The following is a 16,770-nucleotide window of genomic DNA, read 5'->3' on the forward strand; positions in this document are numbered from 1 at the left end:
GAGGCACTCGAAGCCGGTACGTCGCGACTGAGGCGGCGCTCCTGATGCAGTGGGCGGAGCGACATCTCGTCCGTCTCGCGGCCTCGCACATTGCCGGAGTGGACAACGTTCAGGCGGATTTCCTAAGTCGTCGTCAACTGGATCCCGGAGAATGGTCCCTCTCAGAGGCAATGCACCTTCTCGTTCTCCGGTGGGGGGCCCCCCACTTGGACCTGATGGCAACCGCCCTCAACGCCAAGGCCCCTTGCTTCTTCAGTCGCAGAAGGGAACGCGGCGCAGAAGGGGTGGATGCCCTGGTTCTCCCGTGGCCTCCGCGTCTCCTTCTCTACGTTTTTCCACCGTGGCCCTTGGTGGGCAGAATTCTTCGCAGAATAGAAGATCGGGGGACCATGATCTTCGTCGCCCCGGAGTGGCCCGACAGCCTTGGTTTGCAGACCTGCTACAGCTGGTGATAGACGGGCCAATAAGATTGGGACATCTCCCCCATCTTCTTCACCAAGGTCCGGTATTTTTCGAACAGGCAGAACGCTTCTGTCTTGCGGCCTGGCTTTTGAGCGGCGTCGCCTCCGGCGCCGGAGCTACCCGGAGGCGGTAGTCTCCACGCTGCTGCGGGCGCGTAAGACTTCGACTTCGGTGGCCTACGTTCGAGTTTGGAAAGTCTTCGAGATGTGGTGCACTGACCAGGGCACGAACCCCACGCGGGCTTCGGTGCCTCAGATTCTACAGTTTCTCTAGGATGGGGTGGATAAAGGCCTCGCCTATAATTCGTTACGAGTCCAGGTGGCTGCCCTGGGCTCACTTTTACAGTATGGCGGTTCTCTCCTACTTCAGCCGGACGTCGCCCGTTTCCTCAAGGGTGTCAAGCATATACATCCTCCGTTACGGGATCCCTGTCCCTCCTGGAGTCTTAATCTTGTGCTTCGCACCCTGTCGGGATCACCCTTCGAACCTCTACGCAGAGCAACGATTGAGGATCTCACTCTTAAGGCTGTTTTTCTAGTGGCCATTTGCTCTGCTCGACGCATTTCGGAACTCCAAGCGTTGTGCAGAGAGCCTTACCTTCGGTTCACGGATTCGGGGGTCTCCCTACGCACCGTTCCCTCGTTTCTTCCGAAGGTGGTGTCGTCTTTTCACTTGAACCAGACGGTGGAGCTTCCGTCCTTCGCTTCCTCCGAACCAAGGGACCTCCGGCAGTTGGATGTCAAGCGCACATTGCTTCACTATCTGGACGCTACTAATGCTTTCAGGATTTCGGATCATCTGTTCGTCCTTTGGTCTGGTCCTCAGAAGGGTTCCCGGGCCTCGAAGACGACTATCGCCCGGTGGTTAAAGGACTGTATTGCCGCTGCCTACATTGGAGCGGCACGTACTCCTCCTCCAGGCATCGTAGCTCACTCTACGCGATCTCAAGCGGCCTCCTGGGCAGAGACCTGTTCTGTCTCGTCTCAGGAGATCTGTCGTGCAGCAACCTGGAAGTCACTGCACATGTTCTCGAGGCACTATCGACTGCATCTCGCCTCTTCAGAGTTTGGACATTTTGGCGAGCAGGTTCTTCGAGCAGGTCTCGCAGGACCCCACCCGGTTTAGGGAAGCTTGGGTACATCCCACCGTCTGGACTGATCCTGGTACATACAGGGAAAAGAAAATTATTCCTTACCTGCTAATTTTCGTTCCTGTAGTACCATGGATCAGTCCAGATGCCTGCCGCTTTTGGGTCTTTCGTCCTGCTCCGTTCTGCTCTCACACTCTATAGCAGTTTTCTGTGTTTCTGTGTCTCACACAGCTCCCTACAAGTTGGTTGTTTGCCTACAGTTTTCTGTTGATGTTACCATTGTTTTTTGCATGCATGGTTAAGCAAACTTGATCCGGAATGTTTCTTGGTTTCTCTATCTGGCTTTGATATACTCGATACTGAACTCCTGCATAGGGGGTACTGGTATATATGGGTCCGCCCCCTCGAAGCTTGGTCTGACTCCATCTGCTGGACGGGGGACATAACCCACCGTCTGGACTGATCCATGGTACTACAGGAACGAAAATTAGCAGGTAAGGAATAATTTTCTTTTCCTTGAACCACTCTAAAGTCATTGCTGTTTAACCTGACTGTTCTTGTCTTCACAGTTGAGATCCCAGACAATGATAGTGAGAATAGAGTGACAGTTGAGCTTACTTCAGCTTCTGCAGTGCCCAGTGAGAAACCGGCCCCCAAAAAGCGTGCATTGGGCAAGAAGACTACAACCAGTGCTGCAAACAAGCAGGGTAAGAATAGGTGTGGATGTCTTTTGGGTGGGAAGTGGTGTTAGCTTGAAGTTCCGAGATGCGGCGTGCAGAACAGAAGGCCACCAGGAAGACAGTCTTGAGAGTGAGATCCTTGATGGTGGCGCGACTCAGGGGCTTGAAAGGAGGCCCTGCCAGAATCTTCAAGACCAGGTTAAGGCTCCAAGAGGGACAAGGATCCTGCACCGGAGGCAGCAGATGCTTCGCCCCCTTGAGGAACCGGGTGATATCAGGATGAGACAGGAGAGACTGGTGTCCGGTGGTCCGAACGAACGAGTCTAGTGCTGAAACTTGTACTCTGAGGGAATTGTAAGAGTCCTTTCCCCAGGCCGTCCTGTAGAAACGCAAGAATCTGAGGAACCGAAGCTCTACTAGTATGAGTGCCATGGGCAGCACACCACGATTCGAAGACCTTCCAGACCCTCACGTAGGCGACCAAGGTTGAGGTCTTCTGAGCCTTGAGGAGGGTCGAGACTACTGCATCAGGATAACCTTTGCGCTGGAGCCACCGCCGCCTTTCAAAAGCCAGGCCGCAAGACAGAAGCGCTCTGCCTGGTCGAGGAGCAGGTGCGGGAGATGGCCTAGATGTATCGGACCGTCCACCGCGATGTTGAGTTGGTCCGCGAACCACGGGCTCCGGGGCCACCAGGATGACGGGTCCCTGATGCGTCTCTATTCTCCGTAGAAAATTCTATTCTATTGCCCACTAGAGGCCACGGGGAGAATGCATATAGGAGAAGATGAGCCGGCCAGGGGAGAACCAGGGCGTCTACGCCCTCCGCGCCGTGCTGCCGCCTGCGACTGAAGAATCGTGGAGCCTTGGTGTTGAGAGAAGTTGCCATGAGATACAGAGAGGGTGTCCTCCAGCAACGGATGATGAGTTGCATCACCTCATTGGAAAGGGACCATTCCCCGGGATCCAGATCTTTGAGGTGACCGCCCTGGGCGTGCGGGCTGCCATGTGCAGCAGCTTTGCCCTGCGTGCAGGACTTCGTTGGGTACAGTCCTTACAAAGCAATCCATCACTCTCTCAGACGAAGAGGTGATGCAGGCCGGGCGCTTAGAGGCGGCGGTGGCCTACAGCGCTGATGCTTTGTATGATATCCTGCAGACTTTGGCTTGCTCTACGGTCTCGGCTCATAGACTGCTCTTGTTGAGAAATTAGTCGGCAGATGTATCCTCTAAGGCTCAGCTGGGGTCTCTGCTCTTTAAGGGTAAATTGCTCTTTGGTAAGGTCTTGGAAGATATGATACAGTCCTTAGGGGAGAACAAAGTACATACGCTGCCGGAGGACCGACCTAGGGGTCCGTAGCTCTTTCCCCTCATGCGCATGTTTTCAGTCAAATCGGAAGTTCCACTCTTCTCGGCCATCTGGCCCCTCTGCGAGACAATCTTCAGGAAGACAACAGTCTTGGTCTCAGTCCTTTCATGTATGTCGTTTTGGCAGACCGGGAAACCCCCAAGCAGCAGGGGGAGTTAAATCTGCTCAATGAAGTGGGGCTGGTCCATTCCCCAGTTTCGGTGGTCAGAGGCAGGCTTTCTCTGTTCTACAGGGAATGGACCAAGTGGACGTCAGACCACTGGGTCCTTCAGGTGATAAGTCAAGGTTACGCGTTAGATTTTGTTCGGTGATTGCGGGATCGGTTTCTAGTCTCCCCGTGTTCTTACCAAGAAAAGCATCACGCAGTACGGGACACGCTGCAGCGTCTGGGCCATCTCTGGGCCATCATTCTAGTCCCTTGATCAGAGCAACAGAGGGGCCGTTACTGAATTTACTTTGTTGTCCCAAAAAAGGAAGGGACGTTTCAGCCTGTTCTAGACTTCAAAAGAGTAAACCGCTGTGTCAGAGTTCCCAGGTTTCGCATAGAAACACTCAGATTGGTCATTGCCTCAGTACACAAGGAGTTTCTAGCGTCCCTGGATTTGACAGAGGCATACCTTCACATCAGCATCCACCCAAATCACCAGAAGTTCCTGAGATTCTGCATCCTGGGACGCCACTTTCAGTTCCGGGCCCTGCCATTCGGGCTGGCTTCGGCTCCCAGGACCTTCACCAAGGTGATGGCTGTGGTGGCGGCGCAACTCCGGAGGGTAGGTCTTAGTCCATCCATATCTGGACGACTAGCTGATTCGGGCAAAGACGGAGTCTCTTTGCCGCTCGACAGTTAAGAGTTCTCTCTCTTGTAGTCCTTAGGTTAGTTGATCAATTTCGACAAGAGCAGCTTGACTCCCTCCCAGTCATTGGAATTTCTAGGAGCCCTGTTTGACACTAGTCAGGGGAGGGTGTTTCTGCCCGAACAGCGCCTTCTCAAGCTGCAAGGACAGGTTCAAGATTCGTTATCCAATCCTGCTCCAAGAGTGTGGGATTATTTGCGGGTCCTCTGCTCGATGACATCCACTCTGGAGTTGGTTCCTTGGGCCTTTGCGCATATGAGGCCACTACAGTTTGCATTGCTTTCCCGCTGGAACCCGGTTTCTGAACAGTACCGCCTTCTCCTTCCCCTTACGGATGCAGCTCGGTCCAGCCTGGATTGGTGGCTACTGTGGGACAACTTGTGACGTGGAGTACCGCTGGAAGTCCCCAAGTGGACGGTGGTCACCATGGATGCCAGTCTCTCCGGCTGGGGAGCAGTTTGTCAGACGACGTCAGTCCAAGGCCAATGGTCCAGGGAAGAGGCCCAGTGGTCAATTGGAGACCAGGGCTGTGCGGCTAGCATTGCTGGCACTTCAGCCTCTCCTACAGGGGAAGTCGGTCCGAGTTCTGTCCGATAATGCAACCGTGGTGGCGTATATCTATTGCCAGGGAGGAACCAGGAGTCAACCGGTGGCAATGGAAGCGCGGCAACTGATAATCTGGGTGGAGCAACATCTGGTCAGCATAGCAGCCTCACATCGCCAGAGTCAACAAAGTTCCAGCCGAATTTCTCTCGTCATCGTCTAGACCCCGGAGAGTGGGAGTTATGCGAAGAGGCCTTTCAGAGGATATGCGACAGGTGGTCCAAACCGGCGGTGGACCTCATGGCAACATTTCAGAATTCCAAGGCCCCTCGATTTTTTGGCTGGAGGCGAGAACAGGGAGCGGAAGGGATGGATGCCCTGGTGGTTCCCTGGCCGAAGGACGTTCTTCTCTACGTGTTTCTGCCTTGGCCTCTCATCGGCAAAGTGCTGAGGTGCATAGATGCTCACCGGGCGGAGGTCGTTATAGTGGCACCAGAATGGCCATGTTCATGGTTTGTGGACTTGGTCAGTCTGGTGGACGGCCCTTTGCGGTTTCAGGATCTGCCATATCTTCTCTATCAGGGTCCCGTTTGTTTAGAAGAGGTGGAGCGCTTTTGTCTAGTGGCCTGGCTTTTGAGAGGCGCCGGCTAAAGAACAAGTGTTATTCCGACGCAGTAGTGGCTACTCTTTTGCGTTCGCGTAAGCCCTCCACGTTTCTGGCGTATGTCAGGGTGTGGAGTGTTTTTGAGTCTTGGTGTGTGGAACACCAGTTAGATCCTACGTGGGCTTCGGTCTCTGATATTTTGTCTTTCTTGCAAGCCGGCTTGGCTAAGGATTTGTCCTGAAGTTCATTGCGGGTGCAGGTGGCAGCCCTTGGTTCTTCTCGGGGTAAGTTGCACGGAGTATCATAGCGATGCATCTGGATGTAGCACGTTTTCTCTGGGGAGCAAAGACATTTGCATCCTCCATTCCGGAACCCTTGTCCCTCTTGAAGTTTGAACTTGCTTCTCAAGGCCCTGTGCGTCATGCCTTTTGATCCTCTCAAAGGGGTGACTTTGAAGGATCTTATGTTGAAAGTGTGTTTTCTCGTGGCTATTTCTTCAGCGCACAGAATATCAGAGCTTCAGGCCTTATCCTGCAGGGAGCCCTTTCTAAGGATTACTGATGCAGGCGATCCTTTGAGAGCTGTGCCTTCTTTTCTACCAAAAGTGTTTTCCTCTCTTCATTTGAATCAATCAGTGGAGCTCCCGGCTTTTTCTGGTTTGGACCGTTCGGATCCCGCTTCTAAGGACCTCAAGAAGTTAATGTGCGTCACGTTCTGTTACTTTATCTGGAGGTCACCAATAGTTTCCGTATGTCGGATCATTTGTTTGTACTTTGGAGTGGACCCAGAAGAGGGCGGAGGTGGGTTATGAACCAGGAGACCAGGGTTCGAGTCCTGCTATCGCTCCTTGTTACCTTGGGCAAGTCACTTTACCCTCCATTGCCTCAGGTACAAACTTAGATTGTAAGCCCTGTGGGGATAGGGAAATACCTACAGTACCTGAATGTAAACCGGAAGCGTCGGCTTGAGGGCTCATTCTACTCGTTCGCAGGCAACGTCGTGGGCGGAGTGTCAACTGCTTTCCCCACAGGAGATTTGTAGGGGGGCGACTTGTAAGTTGTTACATACCTTTGCTCGTCATTACCGTTTGGATGTCCAGGCTCCAAGCTCGGCAGCCTTTGGAGAGAGGGTGTTCTCTGAGCGGGACTCTCTGCGTCCCACCCCCAGTAAGGTAGCTCTTGTACATCCCAGGAGTCTTGACTGATCCGGGCATGTACAGGAAAAAGAAAATTGGTTCTTACCTGCTAATTTTCATTCCCTGTACATACCCGGATCAGTCCAGACTCCTGGGTTATGCCGGCCCCCCCCCCCCCCCCCCCAGCAGGATGGAAACAGAAGTTTACTAATAAACTCCGCCTTATCTAGGAGGGTGCCACCTACAGCCTGGCAGTATTCTTCTGTCTCCAGCAGGTGAAGAGGGTGTAAACCAACAGTCTGTGTTAGGGCCTATTAGGATTTTTGGTCAGTTTAAAAAAAAAAAAAAAAAAGAGGAAAAGCTTTCTGAGACAACCGCAGTGCGTGCCTGCAGGTTACTGCTTTAGCCTCCCAAGGAGTTGGGAGGTCCTGAGGGGACCCATCATCCCTGGTTTTAGAGGCAGCTGAGGCGTTGGGTTGAGGACCCACTTTCCAGCTTGTGCAGCCACTGGGGGTGATACCGGGGAGCCTGGCTCACTCCCCCCAGTTGTTTCAGGACCCGGAGGCTCCAGACAGATACTTAAGAGAAAAAAAAATGTTTTTTTAAGTTCTTGGGTGCAGTTCGACTCTCCCTGGCCTCCCGTCCGTGGTGGAGGTATTTTCGGCCCGTTTCGCCGTGTTTTCGGGGGGGCGGGGGGTGCCGGGTTTTTTTTCCACCGTGCCTGTGTTTGCCGCGCAAGGCCGTGTGTCGGGCCTGCGGCGCCGCGCGGGCTCGCCTGTCCAGAGATAATCTCTGTTCCTCTTGCGTGTCAGGGGGAGAGGGAGCCTCAGCAACCCCTAAAAGGGTCGTTCTTCGGGTACAAACAGTCACGGGGGCTTTTGTGGATCTGCCTCCTGCATTGGCTGCAAAATTCCCGGTGAGTGAAGGAACAGGCGCCATTTTAGGTCCCCTGGGATCCCCAGCGTCTGCTGTGGGCGCCATTTTGGATTCGGTCGGGGTCCGACCGCGGCAGTCGGTCGGCTCAGCTGTTTGCAGATCGATGGACCTCGATTACTTTGGACCTTTGGGTCCTGTCCATCGTGCGTCAGGGCTACAGGTTGCAATTCCATGAGTTCCACTTCACTCATCTCCATGTCCCCTGGTGAAGAGCAACTGGATTTGCAGATATTTTGGGTAGAGCTCTCCACTCCTGAACTTGTTCAAGCAGTCAAACCCGTTCCATCCAGTCAGTACGTTGAAGAGTTCTACTCAAGGTATTTTCTAATCCCTAAGAAGATGGGAGACCTTAGGCTCATTCTGGACCTGAGGGCCTTAAACAGTTTTTTGGTGAAGGAAAAGTTCAAAATGGTCTCGTTGGGCACCCTGATTTCCCTTCTCAAAGCAGGAGACTGGCTCTGCTCCCTCGACCTAAAAGACGTGAAAGCCCATATCCCCATCTTTCAGACAGTTCGGCAATTGCTTGTTGACAGGAATTATCAGGATCGCGTTCTGCCCTTTGGCCTTGCGTCCGCACCCTATGTCTTTATGAAATGTCTGGCAGTTGTCAGCACCCATCTTCAGAGGCAGGGGATTCATGTTTTCCCCTACCTCAATGATTGGCTTATCAAGAGCAACTCCAGACAAGGGGTGCAGAAGTGCCATGTGCATCTCGATCCAGTTTTTGGAAACTCTGGGATTTCTGATCAACTACCCAAAATCCTACCTACAACTATCTTTGCAACTGGACTTCATTGGGGCTTGACTGGACACTCCAAGTGAAGGCTTTTCTGCTTCAGGACAGGGTGAGACTCTGCTCTCGTTCGAGCGGTCTCCGATTTCTCCCATGTCTTGGCACACCAGTTTCTCCACTTGCTGGGCCACGTGGCAATGATGCTTGTCACTCCCTTTGCTCGACTGCACATGTGGAGAGCTCAGTGGACGTTGCGTTCTCAATGGTGTCAGGCTAATCACCATACTGTTACAATCTCCCCGTTGGTGGGCAACCCCTTCCAGTCTGGAGCGGGCAGCCCCCTTTTGGAGCCCACAACCCCAGGACACCTCACCACTGACAATTCTCGGACAGGGTGGGGCACACATGTTGCGGGACTCCACACCCAGGGGCTTTGGTCTGCACAGGAATCGCAGTGCCAGATCAACCTCTTGGAGCTGTGAGCGATTCGGTATGCCCTACAGGTGTTACGAGAGCAGCTACTGAACAAGTTGATTTTTGTTCAGACCAACAATCAGGTAGCTATGTGGTATCTGAACAAATGGGGAAACTGGGTCCTTCACCCTCTGTCGGGAGGTAGTCCACATTTGGTTGTGGGCCATCGACAACTGCATCACCCTCAGGGCAGTGTACCCTCCCGGGTGTGGACAACGCTCTAGTGGACTCCTTGAGCTGTGCCTTGCGACCTCACGAGTGGTCCCTCAGTCAAGATGTAGCAAACTGGATCTTTCGCTCCTGGGGGACCCCAGACATAGATCTCTTCACCTCCTTGGAAAACAGGAAGGTGGACCACTTCTGCTCCCTAGGTCGGAGAAGCAGCAGATCGATGGTAGATACTTTTTTGATTCACTGGGGCACCGGGCTGCTGTATGCTTACCCTTCCCTTCCTCTAATCTTGAAAATGCTCCAGAAGCTGCAACAGGATCAGGGCTCCATGATCCTGATCACCCCCTTTTGATTCTGTAAAGTCTGGTTTCCGAGCCTACGGGATCTGTCCTCGCGCCCCCTGATCCGGTTGGGAACGACTCTGGACCTAATCACCCAGGACTGGAGCAGGCTCAGTCATCCCAACCTACAAGCCCTGGCTCTCACGGCTTGGGTGTTGACTGGGTGACTTTGCTAGCTCTTAGCCTTTCGGAAGGCGTATCTCGTGTTTAGGAGTCTAAGAAACCCTCCATCAGGCAATCTTACAACCTGAAGTGGATGAGGTTTTCAACTTGGTGCGAGGGATGCGGTCTGGATCCCTTCTCTTGCTCCCCTTCAGCACTTTGACTACCTGTTGCTCCTCTCTGACTCTGGTCTGCAGACCACATTGGTGAGAGTTCACTTGAGTGCCATTGAGGTACAGATGGTACCGCAGTCTCTTCTCATCTGCTTGTGGGGTGGTTTATGAGGGTTTTATTACAGCTAAAGCCCCCCCACGCCCCCGGCGATTTCCTGGGATCTCAACATCGTCCTATCGCAACTCATGAAATCTCCTTTTGAACCATTACATTCTTGTGACCTGAAGTACCTTTCCTGGAAGGTCATCTTCTTGGTCACAGTTAGTGAACTGCAAGCTCTGGTGTCATACCCACCTTATATTAAATTTTGTCACGACAAAGTGGTCCTGCGGACGCACCCGAAGTTCCTTCCCAAGGTGGTTTGAGTTCCATCTCAACCAGTCCATTGTATTGCCTTCTTTTTTCCCAATGCCTCACACTCACCAGGGATCTCACTCTGAAGGTAGTTTTTCTGGTGGCAATTTGTTTGGCCAGAAGAATTTCACAGCTGCAAGCATTGTCATGCTGAGAGCCATTTTTGAAGATCTTGGATTCTGGGATCTCGTTGCATATGGTGCCTTTTTTTCTCCCGAAGGTTGTATTGGCCTTCCATTTGAGTCAGACGGTAGAGCTTCAACTCCGCACGTGAGGGATTTGTGGTGTTTGGATGTAACACGAGCTCTGTTATGTTACCTCAAGGTCACCAATAGCTTCTGGGTGTCTGACTATCTTTGTGCTATGGAATGGGCTAAGAAGGGGCAGAAAGCCTCAACATCCACGATTGTGCAATGGTTGAAGGAGGCTATAGGCTCGGCTTACGTCCATAAGGGGTGTCCTGTCCTGTTGGGTTGCAGGCAGCATCTTGCTATGAGTGCTAGCAGGTATTGCCGCTGGGAGATTTGTCGGGAGACCACTTGGACGTCATTGCATTCGGATGTCTGTGCTCCAGAGGCCATGGAAGCTAATTAGGGAAGCTTTTGTACATCCCAGGAGTCTGGTCTGATCTGGGGTATGAACAAGAGGGAAAATTGGTTCTTTCCTGATAATTTTCATTTCTGGAATACCATGGATCAGTCCAGAGTCCCACCCTGGTTAGGAGAAGAGTCAGTTCATATGTTTGCTGCAGAATTGTTCAGGATTTTAAGATGATTCTCCTGTTCTATGGTTGGAAAGAGGATTTTTTTTCCATTGCAGGGTTCTGTTTTTTCCTCCTGCTCGTTGTGGGAGTTTGTTTTAGAGTTTGTTAGGATTTTTTAATATGTATCTTGGCTTGGGTACAGGTCAATACTGAGGGGACTGCAGGTGGCACACCAGGTTATATGGCAGTGTGGTTAAGTGGCAGTGTTGGTAAAACTTTCTCTGTCTCCATGCTAAAAGGGAGGCAAAACCCAGGAGTCTGGACTGATTCATGGTATTCCAGGAATGAAAATTAGCAGGTAAGAACCACTGTTCCTATTGCTGTGATTCTTTTAGGAGAAGGGTTTGTGGCAGGATATGGCTCGAGCCGGAGAGAGCAGGAATTAGGTCCGTGCCAGCTAAGAAAAGTAGGCCCCTATGTAAGGTTCTGATGTGATATTTAATAAGAGAAATCAGTTTCTAAATTTCCCAAATAATTTTTATTTATTTAAGAAGGCTTTATGAATTTTTTTTGTTAGCAAATTCTTCAATTACAATTGAAAATTTTATTTATACATGTTAGAAATAGATATATTTAGCTTTTTTTTAAATTTTGTCCAACTAAAGTAGGCCCCTTGAACATTGTAGGCCCTAGCCAAATGGCCATGCTGGCACCCCCTCTCTCCTGGAGTGGCTGGAGCAGAACTTTGAGACCAGTTGAGTCCTTCCTCTGGGAGAGTCATGGTACATCAGAAAGTAAAGCTGTTTCTCTGTTGATCTTTCAGATAAGCAGCAGCCCTCCATCTTAGAGGCCTTGACCAAAACAAAGGCAGCAGCAAAGCCCAGTAAGTCATCCAAGGCCAAGGCACCAAAAGCTGTCTCCAGGGACTCTGATGCTGAGATGCTGACCCCAGAGAAGGCTGCTCCTGCCAAGATGAAGAGAGTGCGCAAAAGGAAGACCTCTGACTCGGAAGATTCAGATTCTGATTTTGGAGTGAAGAAATCAACAGCCATAAAGGTATAATGTATGGTCTTATGCTTCCATGCTGAGGTCCTAGTGGTTGGGGTAGGAACAAGGACTGGATATCAGCTGGATATTTTTTAAGGCATAGCAATCTCCAATGACTTGCCGAGCAGTTCTGGGAAACATCTGTTCACCAGTAAGGCCAGGATGTGGAGTGTGCATTTCTGTGGGGAGATTTTAGTGAACATTTTCCTTTCCTCTGCATTCAGGCAGGCTAATCCCTACCAGTGGGTTATGCAGCTCTGCCAGCAGGTGAAGACTGAGAACGAAGCTGATGTCACAGATTATATAGCCCTGTCCATACATCAGCCTGCCAGTGTTTTCCATCTCCAGCAAAAGGTAGTTCCCTGTACGTACCCGGATCAGTCCAGACACCTGGGTTGTGACTCCGTACCAGCAGATGGAGACAGAGCAAGACCTGTCAGGCTCCGCTACTTATAGCAAGGTGCCACCCACAGCCCCTCAGTCTTTCTCTGTCTCCAGCAGATGGGGCAGGTACAACCACAGCCTCTGGGATCCCTGAGGAATTAATTTGATAAGTTAGGTTTTCAGGGATCTTGGTGGAAGGTTTAATAAAAAAAAAAAAAGGAATCACAGAAGACATCTGTCGTCCTGGAGCCTCCCAGGGGGGTTGTAAGGTTCTGAGGGGACCATACACCCTGGTTGAGGCCGCCGCTAAGGGTCGAGGACCCTGCCCTTTCAGGTTAGCGGCTTCGGGGGTGACGCCGGGAAGCCCGGTTCACTCACCCCAGCCGGAGCAGCACTATCAGGACCGAGAACAGCAGCAAGTTAAAAAAAAAAAAAAAAGCCGTCAACTGTTTTTCTTTGTTCCGTGCGCCGGCTCTCAGTTTCGCTTCTCTGGGCGCCCGGTGGCTGGTTTTTCGGGGGTTTTCAGCTGACTTGGGGGGCTCCGGAAGGGAGGCTGATGCCGTGGGGGTCGGCGTGCCACGCGTGCGGCTCTGCGCGCTTATCACGCGATGGTGTCTGTTCGGTTTGCGTCTCGTGCGGCGAGGGGACGGTCGGGGGGGCCGGTCTCTGTCGGCGCGATCGCCGCCACGAGGCGGGCCGAGCGCAGAGGGTAGTCAGGATCCATTCCCGCTTAGCGCGGGAACGGCGGCCATCTTAGAATCTGTTAGAGAGGCCACGAGGGTGGCTGCTGGAGATGGCACCCTGCCTCCCGCGCTTTCTCCACAGCAGAGGCCTCCCGGGGGGGCGCTGTGTCGCCAAGATCGCAAGATAGTCTAGAGGACGAGTCCTCTTACTCGGAGTCCTCTTTTTCGTCTGATTTCACGCTCCTTCTTCAGAAAGTGTTGAAACATAGGATGTCTATGCGGAAGGCTGGCAGGAAGGGCAGACATTCACAGGCCCGGAAGAAGAGGGCCAGGAAGGGGTCCGGGAGGAGCTCTGACCCGGCTAAAGAAAAGTGGCCTTTACGTGCTGGCCCTCAGGGCACTGACACTGACTCCACGTCGCAGGATGAGGCACCATCGCCCACAGGGCCTCTGGGGGGGGGGCCGATGAGGCGGATGAGGAAGTGGCAGCCCAGTCGGGTTCCAGTAAGGGAACTCCTGCGGTGGAGGGTGATGACCCGAAGGTGGTCCGGCTGTTTCGGAAAGAGGAGCTGGGCCCGCTGATTCCGGCAACTCTGCAGGAGCTTGGGGTGGACGCCCCACCGGTGGAGTCCCGACGGGGGGCCAAAATGGATCCGGTGTTAGGCCTTACTGGTCCAGCGGTGGCTTTTCCTTTTCATTTCTCGGCGTCTGATATATTGTTCCGGGACACTCCGGAGCTGTGCCTGAAGGTGAGTAAGGCCATGGATAAACTTTATCTGCTGCCGGAGGACGCGCTGGAGCTTCTCAGTCTCCCCAGAGTGGATGCAGCGGTGTCGGCCATAACAGAGGTCGACTATTCCGGTCACAGGGGCTACGGCACTGAAGGGCATACAAGATAGGAAGCTGGAGCTCCAACTGAAGAAGGTTTTTGAGGTCTCTGCTCTGGGGGTCCGTGTGGCCATATGTAGTAATTTTGCCTTGAGGGCAAGCCTACACCTGGCCCAAGTGCTCCAGGCCAATGCTGATCTCTCGGAAGAGGAGTCTGCTCAGGCAAATCGTTTGAAGGCGGCGATCGCCTACAGCGCGGATGCGCTACATGACCTACTGCGCACATCGGCCAGATCCATGGTCTCTGCGGTTTCCGCACGCCGCCTCCTTTGGCTACGGAACTGGGCAGCGGACGGTTCCTCCAAGGCTCACCTGGGCTCACTGCCATTTAAAGGGAAGTTGTTGTTTGGCAAGCAGTTAGATGATCTGATGCAATCGCTCGGAGAGAACAGGGCATGCAAGCTCCCTGAGGACAGACCGAGGGCTCGGAGCTCCTTTTCCAATAGGGCACGGTTCCGGGGAAACAGAAGATCACGCCCTCAAAGATCTTCAGGGTCGTCTTACCGTTCAGGCTCTTCCAGGCAGTCGTCGTGGACTCAGTCCTTTGAGGCAGGCGTTTCGGGAAGCAAGGTGGACCTTCGGGAGCGGGGTCTAAGGCTTCTCAGTGAGACACGTGTGGTCCATTCCTCTCAGCCAATCCCATCGTCCGTGCCGAACATGGGAGCCAGATTGGCGCACTTTACAGAGGAATGGACCAAAATAAGTCGGACCACTGGGTCCTCAGCGTGATAAGTCAAGGTTACGCCTTAGATTTTGTACGGATCCCGGCAGACAAGTTTCTCGTCTCACCCTGCAAGTCCAGAGAGAAGCGAATAGCGGTACAGGAGACTCTTCGGCGCCTGGAGGACTTGGGAGCGGTAACCCCCATACCTCCCGGGCAACAACGCGAGGGCCGTTACTCCATTTACTTCATAGTGCCAAAAAAGGAGGGTACATTCAGACCAATTTTGGACTTGAAAGGAGTCAGCAGGTGTCTGCGCGTTCCACGCTTCAAAATGGAAACGATTTGGTCGGTTGTCGCATCAGTTCGTCCCGGCATCGTTGGACCTCACGGAGGCGTACCTCCACATAGGCATTCAGCCAGTTTATCAAAGGTTCCTCAGGTTTTGTATTCTGGGCAGGCACTATCAGTTCAGAGCTCTTCCCTTCGGTCTCGCCACGGCTCCACGCACGTTTACCAATGTAATGGTAGTGGTGGCAGCTCATCTCAGGAGGGAGGGGTTTTTGGTGCACCCCTATTTGGACGACTGGTTGATTCGCGCGAAGTCTCAGCTACAGTGTCGGCGGGTGGTCGCCAGAGTTCTTCAGCTCTTGCGCTCTCTCGGATGGGTGGTCAATCTTACCAAAAGTTGTTTAGAACCAACCCAGACCTTGGAGTATCTGGGAGCGCTATTAGATACGAAGCAGGGCAAGGTGTTTCTCTCCAGGGGGCGTGTGCTCAAGCTTCAGGGCCAGGTGAGGCGCTTGTTGTCCCTACAGGTACCGCAGGTTCGCGATTATCTGACGGTCTTAGGTTCCATGGCATCCACACTAGCATTGGTTCCCTGGGCCTTCGCTCATCTACGTCCATTGCAATCAGCATTGTTATCCCGCTGGAAGCCGGTGTCCGAACAGTTCCACCTTCCACTCCCGCTCACGGATCAGGCGAGGGCCAGTCTCCACTGGTGGCTCGTGTCTGACCATCTGATGTGCGGAGTATCCCTGCTCATGCCCAACTGGACGGTAGTCACCACAGACGCCAGTCTTTTGCGGTTGGGGTGCGGTCTGTCTTGGACGGTCGGTGCAGGGACAGTGGTCCAGGGTGCAATCTCAGTGGTCCATCAATCGATTGGAGACCAGGGCGGTAACTCTAGCGCTGCAATCCTTCCTGCCACTGATCCAGGGGAAGGCGGTCAGAGTGTTGTCGGACAATGCAACAACCGTGGCATACATCAATCGCCAGGGGCAGGACAAGGAGTCAGCTGGTGGCGGAAGAGGCGCAACGGTTGATGTGCTGGGCGGAACGGAACCTCAGCAATATTGCGGCGTCTCACATCGCCGGAGTCGACAATGTTCAAGCGGATTTCCTCAGCCGTCATCATCTGGATCCAGGAGAATGGGAGCTGGCAGACGACGCTTTTCACCTCATCTGCAAGAGGTGGGGACCACCACATATGGACCTGATGGCCACCTCTCAAAATGCCAAGGCTCCACGGTTTTACAGTCGCTGGAGGGAGCGAGGGGCCGAGGGTGTCGACGCGCTAGTGCTCCCCTGGCCAACCGACTTATTACTGTATGTGTTCCCTCCTTGGCCCCTGATAGGCAAGGTGCTTCGGAGAATAGAACTGCATTTGTCGGACGTGATTCTGGTGGTGCCAGAATGGCCACGACTCCCTTGGTTCGCGGATCTACTTCTGTTGGCAGTGGAACCTCCCCTTCGTTTTGAGGGGCCGCGTCTCTCCTCCGTCAAGGCCCCGTTTGTTTGGAAGAAGCGGATCACTTCTGTCTCGCAACATGGCTTTTGAGAGGAAACGCTTGAAGAATAAAGGGTATTTGGATGCGGTGGTAGCCACCCTGTTTAGGTCTAGGAAGCAGTCTACGTCCTTCGCCTACGCGCGGGTGTGGGCGGTATTTGAAGACTGGTGTACGGATCGCAGGGTGGATCCTATGACAGCGTCCGTATCCGATGTCCTAGCCTTTCTTCAGGGGGGTCTTTCGAAGGGCCTCTCTTGTAGTACCCTATGGGTCCAGGTGGCGGCACTCTGTTGTCTCAGAGGTAAAGTACACGGGGTGTCTCTGGCACTGCATCCGGATGTCGCTTGTTTCCTTTGGGGGGCTAAGCATTTACGTCCTCCGTTGTGACAACCTTGCCCGTCCTGGAATCTTAATTGGGTACTTTCCGCTTTGTGTTCATCGCCGTTGGAGCCGATCAAGCGGGCGCCGCTAAAGGATCTCACTCTAAAGACTGTGTTTCTCGTCGCGATCGCGTCGGCGAGGCGAGTTTCGG

At 53.2% G+C, this 16,770-nt stretch overlaps 1 protein-coding gene across 1 annotated transcript in view; it reads left to right on the top strand.

Annotated features, from left to right (window-relative positions):
- TOP2A (DNA topoisomerase II alpha) overlaps positions 1 to 16,770 on the top strand; it is a 249,024-nt gene that overhangs the window by 208,791 nt on the left and 23,463 nt on the right. The window contains exons 33-34 of the mRNA XM_029572748.1: positions 2,122 to 2,259; positions 11,606 to 11,838. Coding sequence (XP_029428608.1) covers positions 2,122 to 2,259; positions 11,606 to 11,838 — 371 coding nt within the window. The remainder of the gene's footprint in view (positions 1 to 2,121; positions 2,260 to 11,605; positions 11,839 to 16,770) is intronic.

The sequence above is a fragment of the Rhinatrema bivittatum genome, chromosome 12 (genome assembly GCF_901001135.1).
Source record: "Rhinatrema bivittatum chromosome 12, aRhiBiv1.1, whole genome shotgun sequence".
NCBI lineage: Eukaryota > Metazoa > Chordata > Amphibia > Gymnophiona > Rhinatrematidae > Rhinatrema > Rhinatrema bivittatum.